Genomic DNA, 19,914 nt, shown 5'->3' on the forward strand with positions numbered 1-19,914 from the left:
TAAAATATAAATCCAACACAGACTTTCTGCATTGTTGGCTTCTTTCACTACAGCACCTCCTTTCTGTCAGAGCGTTGTGGCTAAAATGGAGGATGAGTTGGTGTAGAGGGTCCGGTTGGACTTCAGCCACCTCTTCTTCATCCTCCTCCATTATTTTCATGGGAGTTTTCTGCATTGTCCAACAAGTGTGAAAAATTAGCTCTGGCATAATTTTAACTTGGCACCATTTTATTTATTTTTATTCTTATTAACTCTTTGATTAATCAATATGTTCAATGTTTTACAATTGAACACTAAAATGATTCATGCAAATGCAAATTGTCATGTCTAGATGAATTGTGGATAGGACAGGATGAGTATAGAGGGGTTAACAAACGCATGCATGTTACAGCGAACAGCCATCAAGTGATTTTGAACATGAAAAATGAAACTAACCATCTCCCAAATCACCAGTAAACTAATTTACAACTACAAGAGCAATCTATCCCAAACAACCCTGAAATTAGATCAGCACCTGACTGTGAGTCATTCGCATAGTAACACCTGAATATGAACTTTTGCTTAGGACAACAACTCTACCCCTGCTGGCAAACATACGGTACACTGCTCTGCACTCATTTGAGCTTCAGCACATTTGCACGTATTATCACTTCATAACACTAATACAGCAATATTTCTATTTCGTTAGTTATTCCAAGTCGATTTTTTAAAAGTCTGCAAGGTTGCGGTCATCATTAACTTTGGGGAGGAATGAGTAATACGCCTATATTGCATAACTCCCCATGACTTCGTCATTGCTGTCTTTATTTTTGGAGGAATGATTTTATTGATTGCATGGCACAGGTATCTGCTCATACCCGCAATTGCTTTTGAATTTTTCATCTCTGTGAGGTCAGGCGAGCACACCATTTTGAGCATTTCATAACACATACAGGATTTTAGACCGGTGCGAATAAGTGCACCCATAGAATCTGACAATGAAGTAATGACAAAGTAGGGGTGGGGAGTCTATAGCTTTAATTCTACATAAAAATCAGTTCTGCCTTTCCAAAAGTTCTTTCAAAAACTATGATAATAAATGAAAGCACTACGTCATAGTGATGACTCCTAATGTATCAATGTGTTAAAGGGAACCTCGGACTTAAAGACTGGTAGGCTCTAATAAGCCACAATTGTTCTCTTTTACTAAAATATGTTATTAGAAACACATAAAATAGTGTCATTGATTCAAAAATCTTATATTTAGTACATGTTTTGACCTACAGAGGGCGCCATGTTTAAAGAGCGCAATGGACACTCGGGGTGATGACGTAGATTGTCAGTGTCACTAGACGAATACCAGGTTACTGTAATTCTTTCTCCGGTTAAAAGTGGCGAGTACTAACTATTTGTGTTTTTATTGAGTCTTATTACTATTTCATTGCCTCAAAATAATTTTTGCATGTGTTTCCCTCTCATACTTTTAAGCATTGTGTTGTGGTAACTTTAAAGCAGATTGCTGATCTGTTGTCCACATTGGTCACGTAGTATATTTAAACCACCCTTATTTGATATTACTTCGTTTAAGTATTTTCTTAAGGCATCTTTAGTATGTTCTGTCTGTATGCATCAAAACAAAACAAGCTGAAAGCACACGGTAGTACTTTGGGTGTCAAATTCGCCTCTTGTAGACGTTTCGATGGTGTAGCACATTTTGGCAGAACACCATTTTTTTTTCCTACTCTCGTCTCATCCCGTCTTTCCTGTTCATTTTGCTTTTGCTGCTGGTTTTGTGTAATATTGACAGTTCTGTCATGCTCATCAATGTTCCTCTCAAGTTAAAATTGAAAGGGTTAAACAGATGACATGTTTATGTCAATGGCGACCTACTAGTTAAATAAATTTTACAAATTGTATACAAATGAAAACATCAAGAGGGGTTTCAATATAAAATTGTTTTAACTCATAATAACATTTATCGGTAACACTTTATAATAACTATCCGTTTTACTAGTTAATAGATCATTAGTAAACTGTTGATAAATGATTTATTGTTGATTTGTGAAGTATTTGTTAACAGTTTGTTAAGCATTTACAGGGTGTTCTTAACCTGAAACACAGTTTGTGTAGAAACGTTTCAAGTTTTTGTGTGTAACGTTTGGCATTTCTATCTTTTCAGTTTAAGAAATGCCGTTCAAAAGAAAAGGCATTTTGATGAGGCATTTTGCAGGCAGCGCTCATGTTGCACATTTATGAAAATCTGCCATAGAACCAACAAATATTTGTACTTTTCCTTTTACATTTAACCAATAAAACTTATAACCTTCAACATAAAGTGTATATAGTTTTATTAAGATCCATCAACTAGCATGGGCATTTAGAGTGGGGTCACCATATTGGAACACCCTGTAAATGCTTAACAAACTGTTAATAAATACTTCACAAATCAACAATAAATCATTTATCAACAGTTTACTAATGATCTATTAACTAGTAAAAGGGATAGTTAATATAAAGTGTTACCCATTTATCTTTTAAGAACTTTTAAAAAGTCTTTCTATCCGTGGATCCCTTTAACAAATCTCTCAAGTCTTGATTAACTTGCTACTCAAGTTTTATTTTGAAATATGTTCTTTAAATGGCGGCGCGAGCATGCCACTGACATCACAGAACCTACTATATCACTACCTTCACAGACTTACAGAGAACAGCCAAAGAACAACTGATGGGTTGGATCCAGATCTGACAGCCAACAACATGGAGCGACGGTGTCTAACGAGCGGCCCTCCTTACCACTGCTATCAGACCGGTATTGCCTGGTTTTCTAGAGCTGTAAGCACCAGAGCTGGCCCTGTGCCTCCTGAGTCGATCATGCAGTCTTTGACCTCGAAAAGATCTCTGTTTGAAGGATTTCGCACACCTAGAACGGGATGCATTGGGCGAAGTCCCCACCCAGGTGCGCTCCCAAGACTCAACTGGCACAGAGCTAAAGAGGCAATCGGCGGGCAGGACTGGCAGAAGGGTGCCAACGCAGGGCACACAGGACACGGGCCGCCCAGTACTTACTGCCAAATCCTGCACTAGCTTTTCCTCAAAGGAGTACTCCTCTGCCTCTATCCACATTCTCTGATAGGCCGGGACGAAGAGGTTGATAGCACGATGCCTGGGGAAGGGGGAGGCATTAGGGAGAAATGGAGGGGAGTGGGTAGGGAGGGAGGCAAAGTGGCATTAGGGTGGGTTCTGGTGTGGTTTTGGAGGCGATAGGAAGTAGCGATGTCAGGGAGCGATTCCAAAATAGTGCATCTCAGGCAGGGTGGTGTGGAACCGACTGGCTTTTCTGACTGGTCACATGTGTTCAATACAATGAAATGAAATTTATTGGATAGAAAAAAAAAAACATAAAAGTTAACAGCCACAACATTAGGAACACTGTCACTAATGCGATCCAATACCAGTGTTGTTTTCGTCAACGATGATGATTACATATATACTGCGTCGACGAACAATTTTTTTCATGACAATGTTGAGCTAAAAGCGTGTCTTGGGTGACTAAAACATAACGAGATGAGATCAAGATCAAAACTCGCCATTGTTTCCGTCATAAGTTCACAATGTGTGACATTTTCTTATTGTATGTGTACTTAGCACGCATCATAGCAGTGTTTGGTCGTGTCACTCATGTGACATGCTGCGCCCCCTGACCCACACACACACTTACTCACCGCTGTCCTTCTTCTCGGCTCCACACTTGCTATTTGCGAAATGCATCTCAGGTGTTCCTTGGTAAGTGTTGTGTTCATATCTTGGCTAGATAAGTCCTGTTGCTTTAGGCTTTAAAAGTCTGTGCTGGGTGATCATCACACGCTAAATGTAACTTGTAGCGCTAGCACAGCGTTCACATTAGCATTAACCATCGTAACGTAGCATCGTAGCGTCCTTAACTCTTGGAAAACGTTTTACATCCAGTTCGTTGCATCAAGTTGAGTTTAATGAATTCAAAATAATTTATTGTTTTCCTGCTCAGTGTGTATTTTCATTACAAAGATGGTGATGTCCTTGTAAACTCTACAATTATGTGCTCGTCTGTCAATGTTCATCTGGAAGTATTAGAAACATTTTGTATTCATGGACTAGTCAAGTTTACGGACAAAAACATTTTCAGTAACTGTGGACCATAGACTTCTTAATGATATTGACGATCAGATTCCACCTTCACTGTGCCACGCCTTCAAGTAGGGGGCCATCCCTCAATCCGCTCCAGTTATTAGCAGTCGGTCGCACCGACACATGCAGTGATTCAACACCGGATTTAGGTTGAAAAAGTACGAAAGCTGTACTGCATACAAACAGGAAGGATTGTCTCAGGAGTGATTCGCTTGAGGATTCAAGGTAATTATTATATTTTTCGTTTTTTCACAAGAATTTTCATCGTAAAAAGTTCTTTGTTGTAAAGCTGCCACCGCATTGTCTAGCAGACTAGCATCATTCTTCGACACATAATAAATGCTAACTGCAGGTTTTTTTTTTTTTTTTTGGTTTTAACCAGGAATCGAGACATTTACGTCCATATCTATAAATAATTCAGGGATTTAAGCATTTATTCACCAGAATTTTCACCGGAAAAACTGTTTACATAAGACGGCCGCTACATTGACTAACAGTCTAGCATTGTACTTTGACATATTTACGTAAAATAATTGCTAACTGCACAGTTTTTTGCTTTTAACCAAGAATCGAGACTGCTTTGCGTCCATATCTATAAAGAATTCAGGGATTTAAGCATTTATTCACAAGAATTTTCAACGAAAAAAAGCTTTTTGTCTGCGATTTTTGTCAAAGTCATTTCAAAATGTGTTTTGAAAAGGTCGTAAATTTGAAAGGTCGAAAGGCTAAATAATGACTAAAACTAATAAGTATTTTTGCCCAAAAGACTAAGCCAAAAATTAAAAGGGCTGCCAAAAACAACTGTCCAATACATGATAAAACAACAAATTCTGCCTTTACAAACTAACTACAGTACAACTGTATTCCTGTCTATATATCTTGTATACAGTGGAAGCTCTGAAGTTGATCACATTCTGTGCCTGCTTGGATTGTCTTCAATACAACCACAACAGTCCAGTTGCGATCGATTCCTATAATAATCCTTTGACGCTATCTGAACCGCAAGACCGACCTCATCCATGTCCGGAGTTGGAATTTGTGACTTTAGATTATTCTGATTGTAAAGGCAGTAGTGTATATACAACACAGGCAATGGATCTCACTAGATTATGGAAGTGTACTTAATTTTGTGACATTTAAGTACATACTCCATTGTCTTAACATGATTGCACAAATGTGCAGAAAAAAGAAGAAAAAAAGGGGGAACCTATAAAATCAATTCTACTCATATTTTTCTGGAACTAAATATTTTTTTAAAGCCTGTTACCAACTTTTGAAATGATTTGATTTTTCATACTCTTCTTTCAAGGTGCACTTGCAAATTTTGACTTTCTGATTCTAGTTGACCAATCAGAATCAACAGTGCTGAAAGAATTGGCTGCTTGGTGTGTATCTGTCAACAGCCTGGTGGATGAAAAGGAGGAGGGGATTGAACAGATGAAACATTCGCCCCGTAGTTTCACTTTACCGTCAGCAGCGAGAACAAGCGGTCAAAGCTGTAGGCTTTGAAAGCCCTTTCCAGCCAAACCTCCCGATAGCCATTCAGGAAGTAATTATTATTTTTGTATCTGAGGGAAGGAGGATGAGGTAGTATTATGCAAGAAAACAACACAGAGGAGATAATGTCATTAGGGAGGTGATGAGGGTTTACATGGCCACACAATTTCCAATCCCCCACCACTACTTGGGGATTGCTGGTTATTTTTAAGTTAGCCTGCGAAGAAACAAAATCTTCACTTAAATTAGATTAATAATGTCAATATTGAAATTATTGACATTGTTTTGTTATTTTTAAACAAGGGTACTCTTACCTAGGAAGATTGTAAAGGGGTGCCATACGAAAGCAGGCCACTACAGCCCGTTTACGCTGTTTGGACAGCAACTTCTGCCACACGCACTTCTTATTTCTTAAAGGCTGCTCCACCTGAATAGGAAAAAAACATTCCACCCATTACTTAAAAATTGTCTTTTGTGTTATGAATATATCTGAGACTGTTAGACTCAGGAGGACTATCAATATTCCCATCTTTATAAATGTGACAAAGCCCCCATTTTGACAAAATACTAAACAGTATGCTCTTTACTGTAATTTTCAGACTATAAGCCGCTGCTTTTTTCCTTCGTTTTGAATCCTGAAGCTTATAGTTAAGTGCAGCTTATTTGTTGACTTGTTTGGGGTAATAGGCAACACATGCCTCCTAGCATGCATTGCAGCACTACGGATGTAAATAACAATCAAGATTCGTGTTCTGTGCTAATTATTTATTCAGTTACTGTTCCAGGTGTTTCATTAATTGCTTGTTATGGTATTTGGTAACACTTGACTACATTTGACAGTGGCATCTGTAACATCTGTTATAAGCCTTCATTAATGCTAATGACAGTGTCACGTCATAATTATGTTTATCTAATGACAGTCTTCTGGCGCCACTGTCAAATAAAGTGTTACTAAATTCAAAAACTAGCAATTAATGAAACAACTGGAACACTAACTGAATAAAGAATTGGCACAGAACATGAATTTTGATTGTTATTTACATCTGTAGTGCTGCAATGCATGCTAGGAGGCATGTTGGACAACAACAGTGTTGACAGCAGGTGGCAGAAGATGTAGACTGTCTCCCCCAAGGGAGCAGTGATGGCCAAATGAAGCTTATTGAAGCAATGAAGCTTTGCGGCCAATTGGTTCAAGAAGCTTCATAGTGGTTAATTTGGTCTTATGACAGTTGTATGATGCCGCAGTCAAATAAAGTGTTACCGGTTAATATATTTTGTTGTAAATATCCCATAATAAAGTGACGACAGCTGCGGCTTATAGTCCAGTGCGGCATATCTAAGAATAAAATCCGTTTTCGTGTGTTGGTGGGTGACGGCTTATATTCAGGTGCGCCTTATAGTGCAAAAATTACGGTAATTGCATTTGTAAAAACTGCATTGCATTATGATCATTTTTAACTTACTGTTGCAACCATACGTATTTATTGACAGTAGGGATATGCATAACTAGTCGTTTAATTGTTTAACTGCCTACTCATGATTAAACTTTTATTTGACTAGTCTGTTAAACGCAGCGTCATGCATCTTGAGACCCGGGATTTAAACGGGTAGCCCTGTCTGAAAGAATTTCCTGAATCTACTGACACGGAGATGACATGAACTTTAACCGGGTCGCGTCCTAGTATAATGTCGAGGACTTCACGGCGGCTTATTTGTTGATTTATTCGGGTTAACAGGCAACACATGCCGCCTAACATGCATTGCAGCACTACCGATGTAAATAACAATCAAGATTTGTGTTTTGTGCTAATTATTTATTCGGTTATCTGTTCCAGGTGTTTCATTAATTGCTTGTTATGGTATTTGATAACACTTTATTTGACAGTGGCGTCATAAGACTGTCATAAGACCATCATAATTATGACAGGACACTATCATGGGCATTACTGAATGCTTATGACCGATGTCAATAAGTGTCATCTGGCATATTATGATAGTGTCATGTCATAATTATGAGTCTTATGGCGCCACTGTCAAATAAAGTGTTACCAAATGCCATAGCTAGCAATTAATGAAACAACTGGAACATTAACTAAATAAAGAATTAGCACAGAACATGAATTTTGATTGTTATTTACATTTGTAGTGCTGCAATGCCTGCTAGGAGGCATGTTGGACAACAACAGTGTTGACAGCAGGTGGCAGAAGAGGTAGACCGTCTCCCCCAAGGGAGCAGTGATGGCCAAATGAAGCTTCTTGAAGCAATGAAGCTTTGCAGCCAATTGGTTCAAGAAGCTTCATAATGCGAAAATTACGTTAATTGCAATTTTAGCTCTGTAAAAACTACATTGAATCATAATCATTTTTAACTTACTGTTGCAAACATTCGTAATTATTGACAGTAGGGATATGCGCGACAAGTCGTTTAGTTGTTTAATTAATTGTTTGATTTAATTAATTGTTAAACGCAGCATCATGCATCTTGAGACCTGGGATTTAAAAGGGTAGCCCTTATGTCTGAAAGAATTTCCTGAGTGGACTGACACGGAGATGACACGAACATAAACCAGGTCGCGTCCTAGTAAAATGTCAGGGATTTCACCGGGATGCGGCATTCATGGAAGCAGTCCGCTAATTCCATGGTCACAGCGCGAAAGCTGATGACGTAAATAGCATGATGGGCAGAGGGTCATTTCCTCTTTCTTCGCAGTAAGACAAAAAACAGTAAACAAACATCGCAATTATCAACATGGCAAACAAAAAAAAGCTAAATTAAACTGGAAACATAACAAAACTAATTTGCTACTGAATCTTAGGAATTGTGGAAGAAACAGCCCATCTTCCATCTTTGGTAATGTGTGGTTTATTTTGTTGCCAATGGAGACCAAAAATGACGTAATGTCTGGGTTATGAAATTCCGAGAGTGCCGAGTCACCAACAAGGGACATGTATGAAAGTGTCCAACCCATGTAATCCCTGGTACATCCCAATATCTGAAAGCCATGACATGCTTGAGATGGCATCACATTACAAGGGAATTTAGAGGGATATAATTCTGAAAAGGGTTTTGGTCTTCTGGGGGCAGGGACACAAAGTTTGGGGAAGTTTTTGCGAACGTATCAGGAATGTACCGTATTGGCCTGAATATAAGCCGGCGTTTTTTTGCATTGAAATAAGACTGAAAAAGTGGGAGTCGTCTTTCGGGGTCTAGACATTATACCCATTCACGACGCTAGATGGCGCCAGATATCATTGAAGCGAATGCTGAACTTCAGGAGTAATGTTCTGTCATAATAGATCTCAGCTACTCTCAAGTTTAACCAGTTTGCATTATTTTATTGCAATGTTTTTCCTTATTCAGATTTGTTTCAAAACTACAGTTACAGTCAGACCTCACTTTGATGGTTAATGCAGTCATTGCAATTTTGTTGTTTTATCACAATAGATTGGTTTATTTACATTTCAAAAACCAGAAGCCATTCATTTACGAATGTGATTGCACTTTAGTTTACATATTTAAATGTTCAGAGATTAAGATTTGAACGAGGCAAAATAACATGCTTTTTCTCTCAAATATATTGTTATAATCATTTGTTTCAGATGTACTGTAATTAATTTGGTGTTCAAAAAGTATTTTTTCAAATTTGAGTCTTGAAAAAGTGGGGGTCGTCTTATAATCAGGGCCGTCGGTATATACGGTATTTATCTTTCAATTGTTTGCCTCTACTCAGTCAGTTTTTGTTACATCGATGGAATTTAAATTAAAAACTGAATTTTTTAATTAAAATAGTTTGTAAATACAAAAAAAGCTAGCAAATTAAACTTTTTATTTAATATATGTATTAAATAGCGAGTTTTCTTGCTTATAGACGAGTTGACTAGTCGCAAATATAATCTGAGAGTAGTCGGCAAGGAAATTAGTCGAAATTCCCATCCCTAGACAGTGGCATTATCTTTAAAACAGCAACCCTTTTTGCACTTGTATTGATCTTATTCAATTCCATAGATAAGCTCTACATTATCTATGTTGTAAACACACAATTTATTTATTTTATTTTTTTTTTAAACCTGTTCCAGATGGAAAACTGCTGCTGAGATGCTCTGAACCCGATCCACTGTGTCCTCAGGATTTACTGGCTGGTCACTCTTCATCGTGATGTCTTTGTAGAGGTTCAACTGCCACTGGACTGCTGGGTCATCAGACTATAACAAAATATGCATTGAGGGATTGTGAAGGTAGACCATTCGATATTGCACTTCTGCTTGTGGAGTGACATCTAAATGAGATAAAAACAGATTTGTAAATGATGACTAATTAAACACCCAACCTTGTCCTGCAGATGGAGGTTCTGACGCAAGTGGTCTTTCACCTCATCATCAGTATCTTTCTAGAACCAGAACAGAATACACATATAATGACATTTGTTTGGTATTCAAACTTGACAGCAGTATGTAAGACTAAGGAAAACTACAAGCTTTATGAAAGGGGATTAAAAAATAAACATGATAAATATGTAAATTGCAAATTTAGGCAATAATTAAATGCTAAGTGAGGAAGTTCCCACCAGACTGTAGCGGATTTTAGCCAAAGAAATGAGCTCCTGGTCCCCTGGAGTGCACATGTTGAGGCCGATTGGCAGCATCTTCTTCAGTGCAGCCACAATCAAGGAGGTATGGATGGAGTAGTACTCCCCTCGACGACGCTTGTGTTTCCTTTCTTGATCACCACCTGACTATAGTAATCAAAAGCAGCTAATTAAGTAATTTATCAGTCCATTTTATATTCTTTTACACAGAAGCTTTTGACTGATCATTATAAGATTAAAAAGCCTGTTTCTAGTTAAAATACTACATCAAATTAACAACTGATGGAAATCTATTACCAATCCAAATAGGGATGTCCCGATCCGATACCGAAAAAAAGTTTAATTTTTCTTTTAACAAAAGTTCTAATAATGTTACTGTCCTACTGTGCAGCCCTCATAATCTGAATCATTTTTAAACAAGAATAATGTAGAAAAATGATTGTGTTTATTAAATGCTTCATTGAGTAAGTCCACTCCTGCTTTGACGCTCACGCTGCAGAGAACAGCCACTTACACATTGAGTTTTTATAGCACACTTACCCAAGTTTTACAATGATTGACAGATTTGTGCCTTTTATCGAAGAGCTTCCAGGTTTCTCGGCAAGATCAAATGACCAAACCTATCAATCATCGTTAACTTTAAGTACCAAACGAAAGATGGACAGTTTGGCCGCACTGCTTAGCAGGAGAGAGGGTGAGAGGCTGTGGCAGTAAAACATAAATATATATATTTTTTTAGGGGTGTCAAATTTAACGCGTTAACGGGCAGTGATTAATTTTTAAAATTAATCACATTAAAATATTTAATGCATTTACCACATGCGAACGAATGACCCGCTTATGCATTGCCTCAAACAGATTACAATGACGCACTTGAGAGTTTAGAGGCAGAGAAAGGTGTCTTGTTTTGTGCTTTTTCTTTACAAAGGTATACCACACGCTACGTGCTGGCACTTTGTTTCTTTATTAGCACATTCAGCTTCAACATTAACACAGCTTACGGCTCTCGGCAGGCCGTAACTCTAACTCATTCCTGCATCATGTGAGTAAACAACATGTTACGCCTAATGCACTTCAAGGTACCTCGGATAATTCTATATCAAAATATTACAAAAGGCGAGTGGACACAGGCATTAATTGGACCGCACTGTTTATTGTCATAAGCTTCGACAACTCCTTCACAACAAACATAAGTATCATTTAGTGAAAGCACAACAAAAATAATATCTCTCAAAAAAAAATAATGTTCACAAAAAGAAAAGCGCTTCAATCTGTATTAATGAGGCCCTATTCTCACACCGTTAAACAACAGTGCAAAGAGAACTGGCATTCCCAATCAAAATAACTATGCAACATACACATAAAACTTACTCAAGACTTTGGTCAAACTCTATTCATAAACATTTCGTTTAGTTCAACAAATACATTGGATGGCAATATTTATTCACAATATACAAACGATCAGAGGTCAAATACGTTGCGAAGCCAGCATTCAAATGACGTGAATTACAATGGATGGACCAGTAAACAGGAAACTACGGCGTCAGTCGAGGAACAAAACACACTATTTGGCTTGATTTCTAATTTAGTTTAAAACTCGCCATTGACACCTTGTGGTGTAATTAGTGTATCTAGTTTATTTTTTGATTGAAAATTTTACACATTTTGTTAAAACGAAAACATTAAGAGGGGTTTTAATTAAAAATTAGTATAACTTGTACTAACATTTATCTTTTAAGTCATTCTTGTGGATCCCTTTAACAGAAAGAATGTTGATAATGTTAAGGCCATCTTATGGATTTATTGTTATAATAAACAAATACAGTACTTATGTACAGTATGTTGAATATATATCTCTGTCTTAGCTTTCCATTCCAACAATAATTTACAGAAAAATATGGCATATTTTAGAGATGGTTTGAATTGCGATTAATTACGATTAATTAATTTTAAAGCTGTGATTAACTGGATTATAATTTTTAATCGTTTGACAGCCCTAATATTTTTTAATTAAAAACCCGATCATTTCATCCGATTCCAATCCTCTGAAAAATGGCGCGATCGGATCGGGACATCCCTGGATCAAAGTTTCCCATTTTCTTAACTAGGGACGTAAACTTTCTAGAAGTTATCCGTCACATATTTTACCTTAGACATTTTTGTCTTGCCTTCTCCAGTGAGGAAACCCAAATTATTGATCTCGTTCTGCACGACAAAGTTTTGCTCCTCACGCTTAAAATTCTGAGGTCACAAAAAAAATACTAAGAATATTTGTCAGGATATAGTACAATGTTTGCAAACATGCTGAACACATAACTTACATGTGACTTGCACCAAAGAATAAAGATATCTGCCACCATTCTGAAGAGCTCAGTGGAGTCTGAATCAGGCTCCTTCAGCCACCTCGACCTGGTACAGACCAAAAGATAAATTAGAAATATTATGTCTATGAAGCCACATTTCAATAATGTAAGGTAAATACTGATGAGAAATATTTACTACTATATGTAATAATATATGTATATGGCAGAAAACACAGACAAGGCTGAAAAAGCAGTTTCTGCTCTTGCACCCCTCTTTGAAATGAACTGCTGTATTTTAAGCCAAAAGAACTGTTGTGTTTGATAGAACAATATGCCTATATGCTGCCATCCCAGTTTCATGGCGCATTATGCCCCTGGACTATTTTTAATTTGTCCGTTTTACCCTGGAGACCCCCGTTTACAGACTCCGCGCAACCGCTTTTGTTTCAACCCAGCCATAAAAAGAAGGTAAGTAATTATATTTATTATTCGAAATGTCTGTCATTTTTAGCTTAGAATCATTAATTAATGTCTAATATTTAGTTTAAAAAAAAAAAAAAAAAAAAAAAAAAAAAACGACTTTAAAAAATTATTCACTCGCATATTTCAAACTTTTAAACAAATTACATCACAATGCAAAACAATAGTGTCTGGAAATAAACTATCGCTTAATTGTATTTTTTTTTTTTTTTTTTTTTGTTACTCTCACGTTTTCCCCAACATTTTAGATCATAATCAATCAAAACAAAGAAAAATTGAGAAAAAAAAAAGTTTAAAGGGTAAATATTTGAAAAAGAAAATCTCGACCATTCCTTTTTATCTGTGACTTCTGCATCGCGACTCTTGTTATATTACCATGTTTGACCCATAAAATCCCCACAAAGTCCGGCTGCGGCCATTCACAGCTGTATTTGATGCTGATACATGCTACATGGAGTTTTTTGATCGAAACAAGTAAGTACGCGATAATATCTTGTTAAAATCATGGTGTGTTTAATTATGCTCTCGCATACTCTCACCTCAAGTTACCGGAAAGCTACAAAAAGACATACATTGCAGTCGAACGCTAGCACGAGAATTATGGACACAGCAGGCTAACTGACTAGCGTGCTGTCCATTAGCTTTACAACTCCTGATGCCATTTGGATGGCTTATCATGGGATGATATCGATGTATTAGATACATTAGATCAGACGTGTCCAAAGTCCGGCCCGGAGGCCAAATGCGGCCCGTGGTCAAATTTCATCCGGCCCCCAGCCTCTGTCATAAAATCACTAATGTCTGGCCCGCACACAGACTTAATAAATTGGTCAGCAGTACTAGTACCAGCATATGAAGTAGCTGACACACTAAATGCTGCTCCTTATTTACCCATTAAAAGGCAGCAGCAATTTCCAATTTTCTAAAATGGCGACAATGAACTAAAAAAAGTTGACTGCGACGGCCGACGCTTCAACAATAGGTGGAAATTGGACTATTTCTTCACTAAAATACGCAACAACTGTGTCTGCCTCATTCGCAAAGAGACAGTCGCTGTTTTTAAAGAGTTCAATGTGAGGCGATATTACCAAACAAGACACGCTGACATGTATGACAAGACTACAAGGACAATTCGCAGCGAGAAATTGAAGCAACCTGAAGCTAGTTTAATTTCGCAGCAGTATTTCGCAAGAGCCCGAGAGTTGAAAGAGAACGCCACAAAGGCTAGTTGCGAGATTGTTGAAATTATCAATTAAAAAAACATAATAAAGCAAATGTGACACACAGAATGGCTTGCTAAAATTTGCTCAAATATATTGTTCTACGTAAAGCATGTCAGCCAAGTTTGGCCCCCCACATTTTTACCACACCAAATCTGGCCCCCTTTGCAAAAAGTTTGGACACCCCTGCATTAGATGCTTAAATCATAAAGCCTACGTCCCAGGCTTCAAGGCTAAATACAATAAATAGATAGTGTTATACACTCACATTTACTGTATATGTTCCCTTTATGCATATGGAGCCTTTCAATCTCAGTATCTCGCATTCACATTCTTTAATCTCAATTGTAAAAATATTTTTAAAGCCCACTGCAAAAATTTAAATATTATGGTATTGGAATTTAACCCCTAAAATTCCCCTGGAAATGTTTTTTCTTTGAACCAATTAATACACAGTCAAATCAAAACTCCCCGTTTAGCCATGTTTATTTACAAAATAAAATGCAGGGCTATATTAAATCTACATTTACTCACACACCAATTTCCTTTATTGTTGTACATCCACCTACATGTCTTAGAGCATGCATATTGATTATCAAAGACTTGAGTAGACAAAGGGGGATATCTTGAAATGTTCGTTATTTATTATGTACCAGGATGAGTGTCCAAAACATTTTAAAAAAAAGAAAGAAACTAAAGAAAATTTCAAAGGTCTCAAAAATGTCTATTTTTCACTCACCTGATTTGACCTATTTTTAAGGTGTCAAAAAAGCCCTCCTGTTCAAAATTTGTCCTTCCCCAGAAAATACAGATTTTAAGCTTTCCAATGATGTATATCACACATGCATATAGGGAAGTTATGAATTTGGCCAAATTGGGGGTCTCAGAGTGGAACTTCAAGTCACATGAGTGTTTTCCGCCATATATATAATATGTAATACTTGTAATATATATGGCGGAAAACACAGACAAGACTCAAAAAGCAGTTTCTGCTCTTACACTCCTCCTCAAAAGAAAATGCTGTATTTTAAGCCAAAACAACTGTTGTGTTTGATAGAACAATATGTTTATTTGCTGCCATAGCAGATTCATCCACACTAAGCCCCCGAACTATTTTTAATTTGTCCGTTTTACCCTGGACACCCCCGTTTACAGACGTCACCCAACTGCTTTTGTTTAAACCCAGCCATAAAACGAAGGTAATTAATTTGATTTATTATTCAAAATGTCTGTCATTTTTAGCTTAGTATCATCAATTGATGTCTAATATTTTGTTTAAAAAAAAAAAAAAAACTTTAAAAAATGATTCACTCGCATATAACTTTTAAACAAATGACGTCACAATGAAAAAAAAATGGTGTCTGTAAAAAAGTCACAGATATCTACCTCATAACTTTTGTTACTGTCGCATTTTCTCCGATATATTGCATGATAAATAATGGAGCCAAACAAAGAAAAAATGAAAAAAAAAAATTTAAAGGGTAAATATATGAAAAAGAAAATCTCGACCACTCCTTGATGTCTGCGATTTCTGCATCGCGACCGTTGTTATATTACCATGTTTCACCCATAAAATCCCCCAAAAATCCAACTGTGGCCATGCACAGCTGTGTCTTGACACTCGGTGATACATGCTACATGGAATTTTTGGATCGAAACAAGGTAAATACGCGATAATATCTCGTTAACGTCATGGCGTCTTGTAATTCAGTTCTTGTTCTCACCTCCAAATAGGGAATAGGGTTTTGCTGTTTAAAAAACTTTTTTTTTTTAAATGCCGTCCTGTTCAAAATTTTTCCAGAAAAATTCTAAGGTCTCAAAAATGTCTATTTTTCACTCACCTGATTTGACCTACTTTTAAGGTGTCAAAAAAATCTCTCCTGTTAAATATTTGTCCTTCCACAGAAAATTGAGATTTTAAGCTTTCCAATGATGTATCACACATGCATATCGGACAATTTTGAAAGTTGGCTAAATTGGGGGTCTCAGAGCGGAACTTCAAGTCACCTGAGTGTTTTCCGCCATATAATATGTAATCCTTGTAAGAGTTTGATAAAAATATATATATGATACCTGTTAATGTCTACATAGCGAATGAGCATGGGGTAGAAGGCATAGAGGTCTCTGCAGAGCACAGCAAACTCATCTAAGATAAGAAGCTCTGCCTCCTGATTGTCGCTCTTGCCGTCAGCCTTCAATAACTCCTCTTCAGACACAACCTACAACACATCATTTATCTCTACACTCCGCACTTAACGAAAGATGCAGCAGTGAATCAAAGGTAATGATAAATCAATATTGCAATTACTTGAATTTGCTTCTACCTTCACTGTCTTCTTCTTCAGTTTATTCAGTGTTGGTAAAAAGTGGGTTCTTAGCAGACCAGCTCCCGCTTTACTGATAATAGGCTGAGAGTAGACTAGACAGAGACAATAGGGATTTAGTCCCAACATGTACAAACTGTTTTAGCATTCTTTAGATTGCTAAAATTTTGATTAAGAGTCAAGTCCTTCCATTTTGCCTAGTGCCTCACCTGCAATCCTTTTCATCCAGGGTGCATCATCAATTCCCAGGTTGTTGTTAAGAATCTTTAGAATGTTCCCAAGAATGATGCTGAGGTGCTCAGACGTTACCATGGTGCAGCACTCACCGCTCTGAGGTGGGTTTTCAGGACCCTTTTCCCACCAGTAAGACAGGTAGTTGCACAACATAGGTAGGATCACCTCAATCACCTGGAGGAGATATTCAAGAAACATGTTAGAGACACAAAGTTCAACTCCAAATTCAATGTTATTCCATTTAATGTTACTGTAGGACCTCTGTACATATAGCCAAGATTCAAATCTCAGTTAAATAATGTAACTAGTACAAATTGGGCTGATTAACGTAGATGTTTGCAAACATTAAATTTCACAAAGAACCAGACCACTACTATGACTTTTCTGTTAAATTGAGAGGATCTGCCAAGCAGTCCAGGAATATGCTAATATTTTCTCAAGGTCTGCATCTCTTTCAAATATTTAACAAGCCATTTGACCTGTGGCATCTCATTGTAGCGAGCGCCGGTCTCTGAGACATCATTGACATCCTTCAGCAGCTTGTCAAGACGAGGCATTTCTGGACACATCTCCTCCACCGTATCTGGCATGCTTAGGACTGCAGAGGTAAGACTATCATTTAAAACATGATGTTTCTATAATGCATTTTTTCATCAAAATAGGAAAATAATGCAGTGACAAAGTATACAAGTGGAGACTAACTGGCCCTCTCCCGTGGCGTCTTGGTGTTGAAAACAGAGAGTGGGTTGTGGGTGTTCAGATGAGGTTCCAGGAAAGCTACCGGCATAGCACCCACTAAAGTGGCCAGGCTCTCACCAAGTGCTGGCAGATACCTGCAAGCCAACATCAACATGGTGCACTGTACAGCCAACAATGACAGTACCTTTATAAGGACAGAGGTTATATGCAGTGCACTACATAACTACTACAAATCATAGAACGAATAAACTAAGGGTGGAACTACTATTACTACAAATAATAGAATGAGTAAACTAAGGGTGGAACATGATTAAAAATTGGGGGAAAAAAATACTAAATTTAAATAAATCTTAATGAACAACTGAATCAAATATACACAGGCACAAATGTAGTTAATGATTAACAAATGTATTTAATCAGATTTACACTACAATAAACAGAAAATATCCCTAACCATGCTTGTAAAGACAGTTTGTGAGCATGAAGTGCCATTGCAGGAACTTTTGTCCTCCCACAACAATATTGCCAATACAAAAATAAAAAAATAACTACCATAGCTACTGGATTGCTAATGTGTCTACCTTTCCACAAAGATGTTTTTTCCTGTTCCCAGAGAGTAATAACAGGTCAAGATTCGGTAGCAGGATAGCTGAACATCATCCACTGAAACACATAGCCATTTATTTTGTGGTCATAACTGGGGTTGTTCCAATCATGTTTTTTTGCTCCCGATCCGATCCCGATCGTTTTAGTTTGAGTACCTGCCGATCCCGATATTTCCCGATCCGATTGCTTTTTTTTTTTTTTTTTGCTCCCGATTCAATTCCAATCATTCCCGATAATTTTTCCCGATCATATACATTTTGGCAATGCATTAAGAAAAAAATGAATTAAACTTGGACGAATATATACATTAAAAATACAGTACATAAGTACTGTATTTGTTTATTATGACAATTTATCCTCAAAATGGCATTTACATTATTAACATTCTTTCTGTGAGAGGGATCCACGGATAGAAAGACTTGTAATTCTTAAAGGATAAATGTGGTTTTGTATATTGTGACTAAATATTGCCATCTCATGTATTTGTTGAGCTTTCAGTAAATGATTGTGTAGCCATTTAACTGTTCTGCCCAAATGCATGATGGGAAGGTCAACCATGACTGTGCGTAGTGGTACCAATTGATATATCTTCTCTGCGTTGGGAAATAACATAGGGTATTAAGAAAAACATCATTTACTACCTTTCTTCCCCACATTGTTTTCCATGATATTTCTAATCGTAGGGAGAGGTATTGTAGGGTGTTAGCCAATTAAAAAAAGGCTCCAAAGGCTGCCAAAATTCACTCTACTCATTTTACGCTGCCTTTTAGCTCTATATATAGGTAAAACAGCGCCATTACAGATTGAATGCGACAATGCGTGAGTGGGTCGTGCAGCACATGCATTAATTGCGTTAAATATTTTAACGTGATAAATTAAAAAAAAAAAAATTACCGCCGTTAACGGGATAAATTTGATAACCCTACCTTAAGCCTAAACTAAAGACTCTGGATGAGTGTAACATATTATGTCTGTAACGTTAAATACAATTAGAAAACGATTTAATTAAAAAAAAAATATATATATATATATATATATATATATATTAAAAAAAGGCATGTCCGATATTTTTTTGCCGATTCCGATACTTTGAAAATGACGTGATTGGACCCGATCGATCGGCGTCATCTCTAGTCATGACATAAAAATTGTGTAATATCACTAGAAGGAGAGGATATATACTCGGGACGTCCCTGATCGGATCACGTGATTGAAAATCGGGTCGATCGGTCCATTTTTTAAGGGATCGGTATTGGGCGAAAATGATCGTGTTTTCAATTTAAAAAATAAATAGAAAATTAAGGGCTAAAAAGTGACAAAATAATCCAGAAATACAACGGCATTGCCGAAAGAAACAAATTTGTACATTTTATACTCCGCAAACTCGCAGAAAAAGCAGAAGAAGAAATACAGCTAGTCCCCAGGTAACGAACAAGTTCCGTTCCTACGCTGGCAATGTAACCTGAATTTCTGCTAAAATTGGAATTAACCTTTTAAGTACCCCTAAATCCCCCCCCCCCCCCAAAAAAAAAAAAAAACTATCCAAAAACATGTATTATACATCATTGTACTGTCTGCGCCAAGACATTGGGAGCTACAGTAAGTACTGTATTGGCCCACAAAATATTTAATATAACAAAATATTTGACAGAAAAAGCATGTTATTTTGCCTCATTCAAATTTTAATATCTGAACATTTAAATATGTAAACTAAAGTGCAAACACATTCGTAAATGAATGGCTTTTGGTTTTTGAAATGTAAATAAACCAATCTATTGTGATAAAACAACAAAATTGCAATTACTGCATTAACCATAAGGCA

General features: G+C 37.0%; 1 protein-coding gene across 5 annotated transcripts in view; it reads right to left on the bottom strand.

Annotated features, from left to right (window-relative positions):
• Positions 1 to 19,914, bottom strand: part of ryr3 (ryanodine receptor 3) — a 200,600-nt gene that overhangs the window by 34,954 nt on the left and 145,732 nt on the right. For 4 of the 5 annotated variants that reach the window (XM_057823386.1, XM_057823385.1, XM_057823390.1 and 1 more), the window contains 14 exons: positions 18,068 to 18,149; positions 17,490 to 17,620; positions 17,267 to 17,385; positions 16,763 to 16,961; positions 16,554 to 16,648; positions 16,303 to 16,448; positions 12,548 to 12,635; positions 12,375 to 12,467; positions 10,206 to 10,373; positions 9,969 to 10,028; positions 9,709 to 9,843; positions 5,955 to 6,067; positions 5,612 to 5,711; positions 57 to 169 (listed from right to left, as the gene is read on the bottom strand). In XM_057823386.1, the coding sequence (XP_057679369.1) occupies positions 57 to 169; positions 5,612 to 5,711; positions 5,955 to 6,067; positions 9,709 to 9,843; positions 9,969 to 10,028; positions 10,206 to 10,373; positions 12,375 to 12,467; positions 12,548 to 12,635; positions 16,303 to 16,448; positions 16,554 to 16,648; positions 16,763 to 16,961; positions 17,267 to 17,385; positions 17,490 to 17,620; positions 18,068 to 18,149 (1,642 nt within the window). Of the gene's footprint in view, positions 1 to 56; positions 170 to 2,772; positions 3,143 to 5,611; positions 5,712 to 5,954; positions 6,068 to 9,708; positions 9,844 to 9,968; positions 10,029 to 10,205; positions 10,374 to 12,374; positions 12,468 to 12,547; positions 12,636 to 16,302; positions 16,449 to 16,553; positions 16,649 to 16,762; positions 16,962 to 17,266; positions 17,386 to 17,489; positions 17,621 to 18,067; positions 18,150 to 19,914 lie in introns of all 5 variants that reach the window. The other variant, XM_057823389.1, reaches the window with a different exon arrangement.

The sequence above is a fragment of the Corythoichthys intestinalis genome, chromosome 19 (genome assembly GCF_030265065.1).
Source record: "Corythoichthys intestinalis isolate RoL2023-P3 chromosome 19, ASM3026506v1, whole genome shotgun sequence".
NCBI lineage: Eukaryota > Metazoa > Chordata > Actinopteri > Syngnathiformes > Syngnathidae > Corythoichthys > Corythoichthys intestinalis.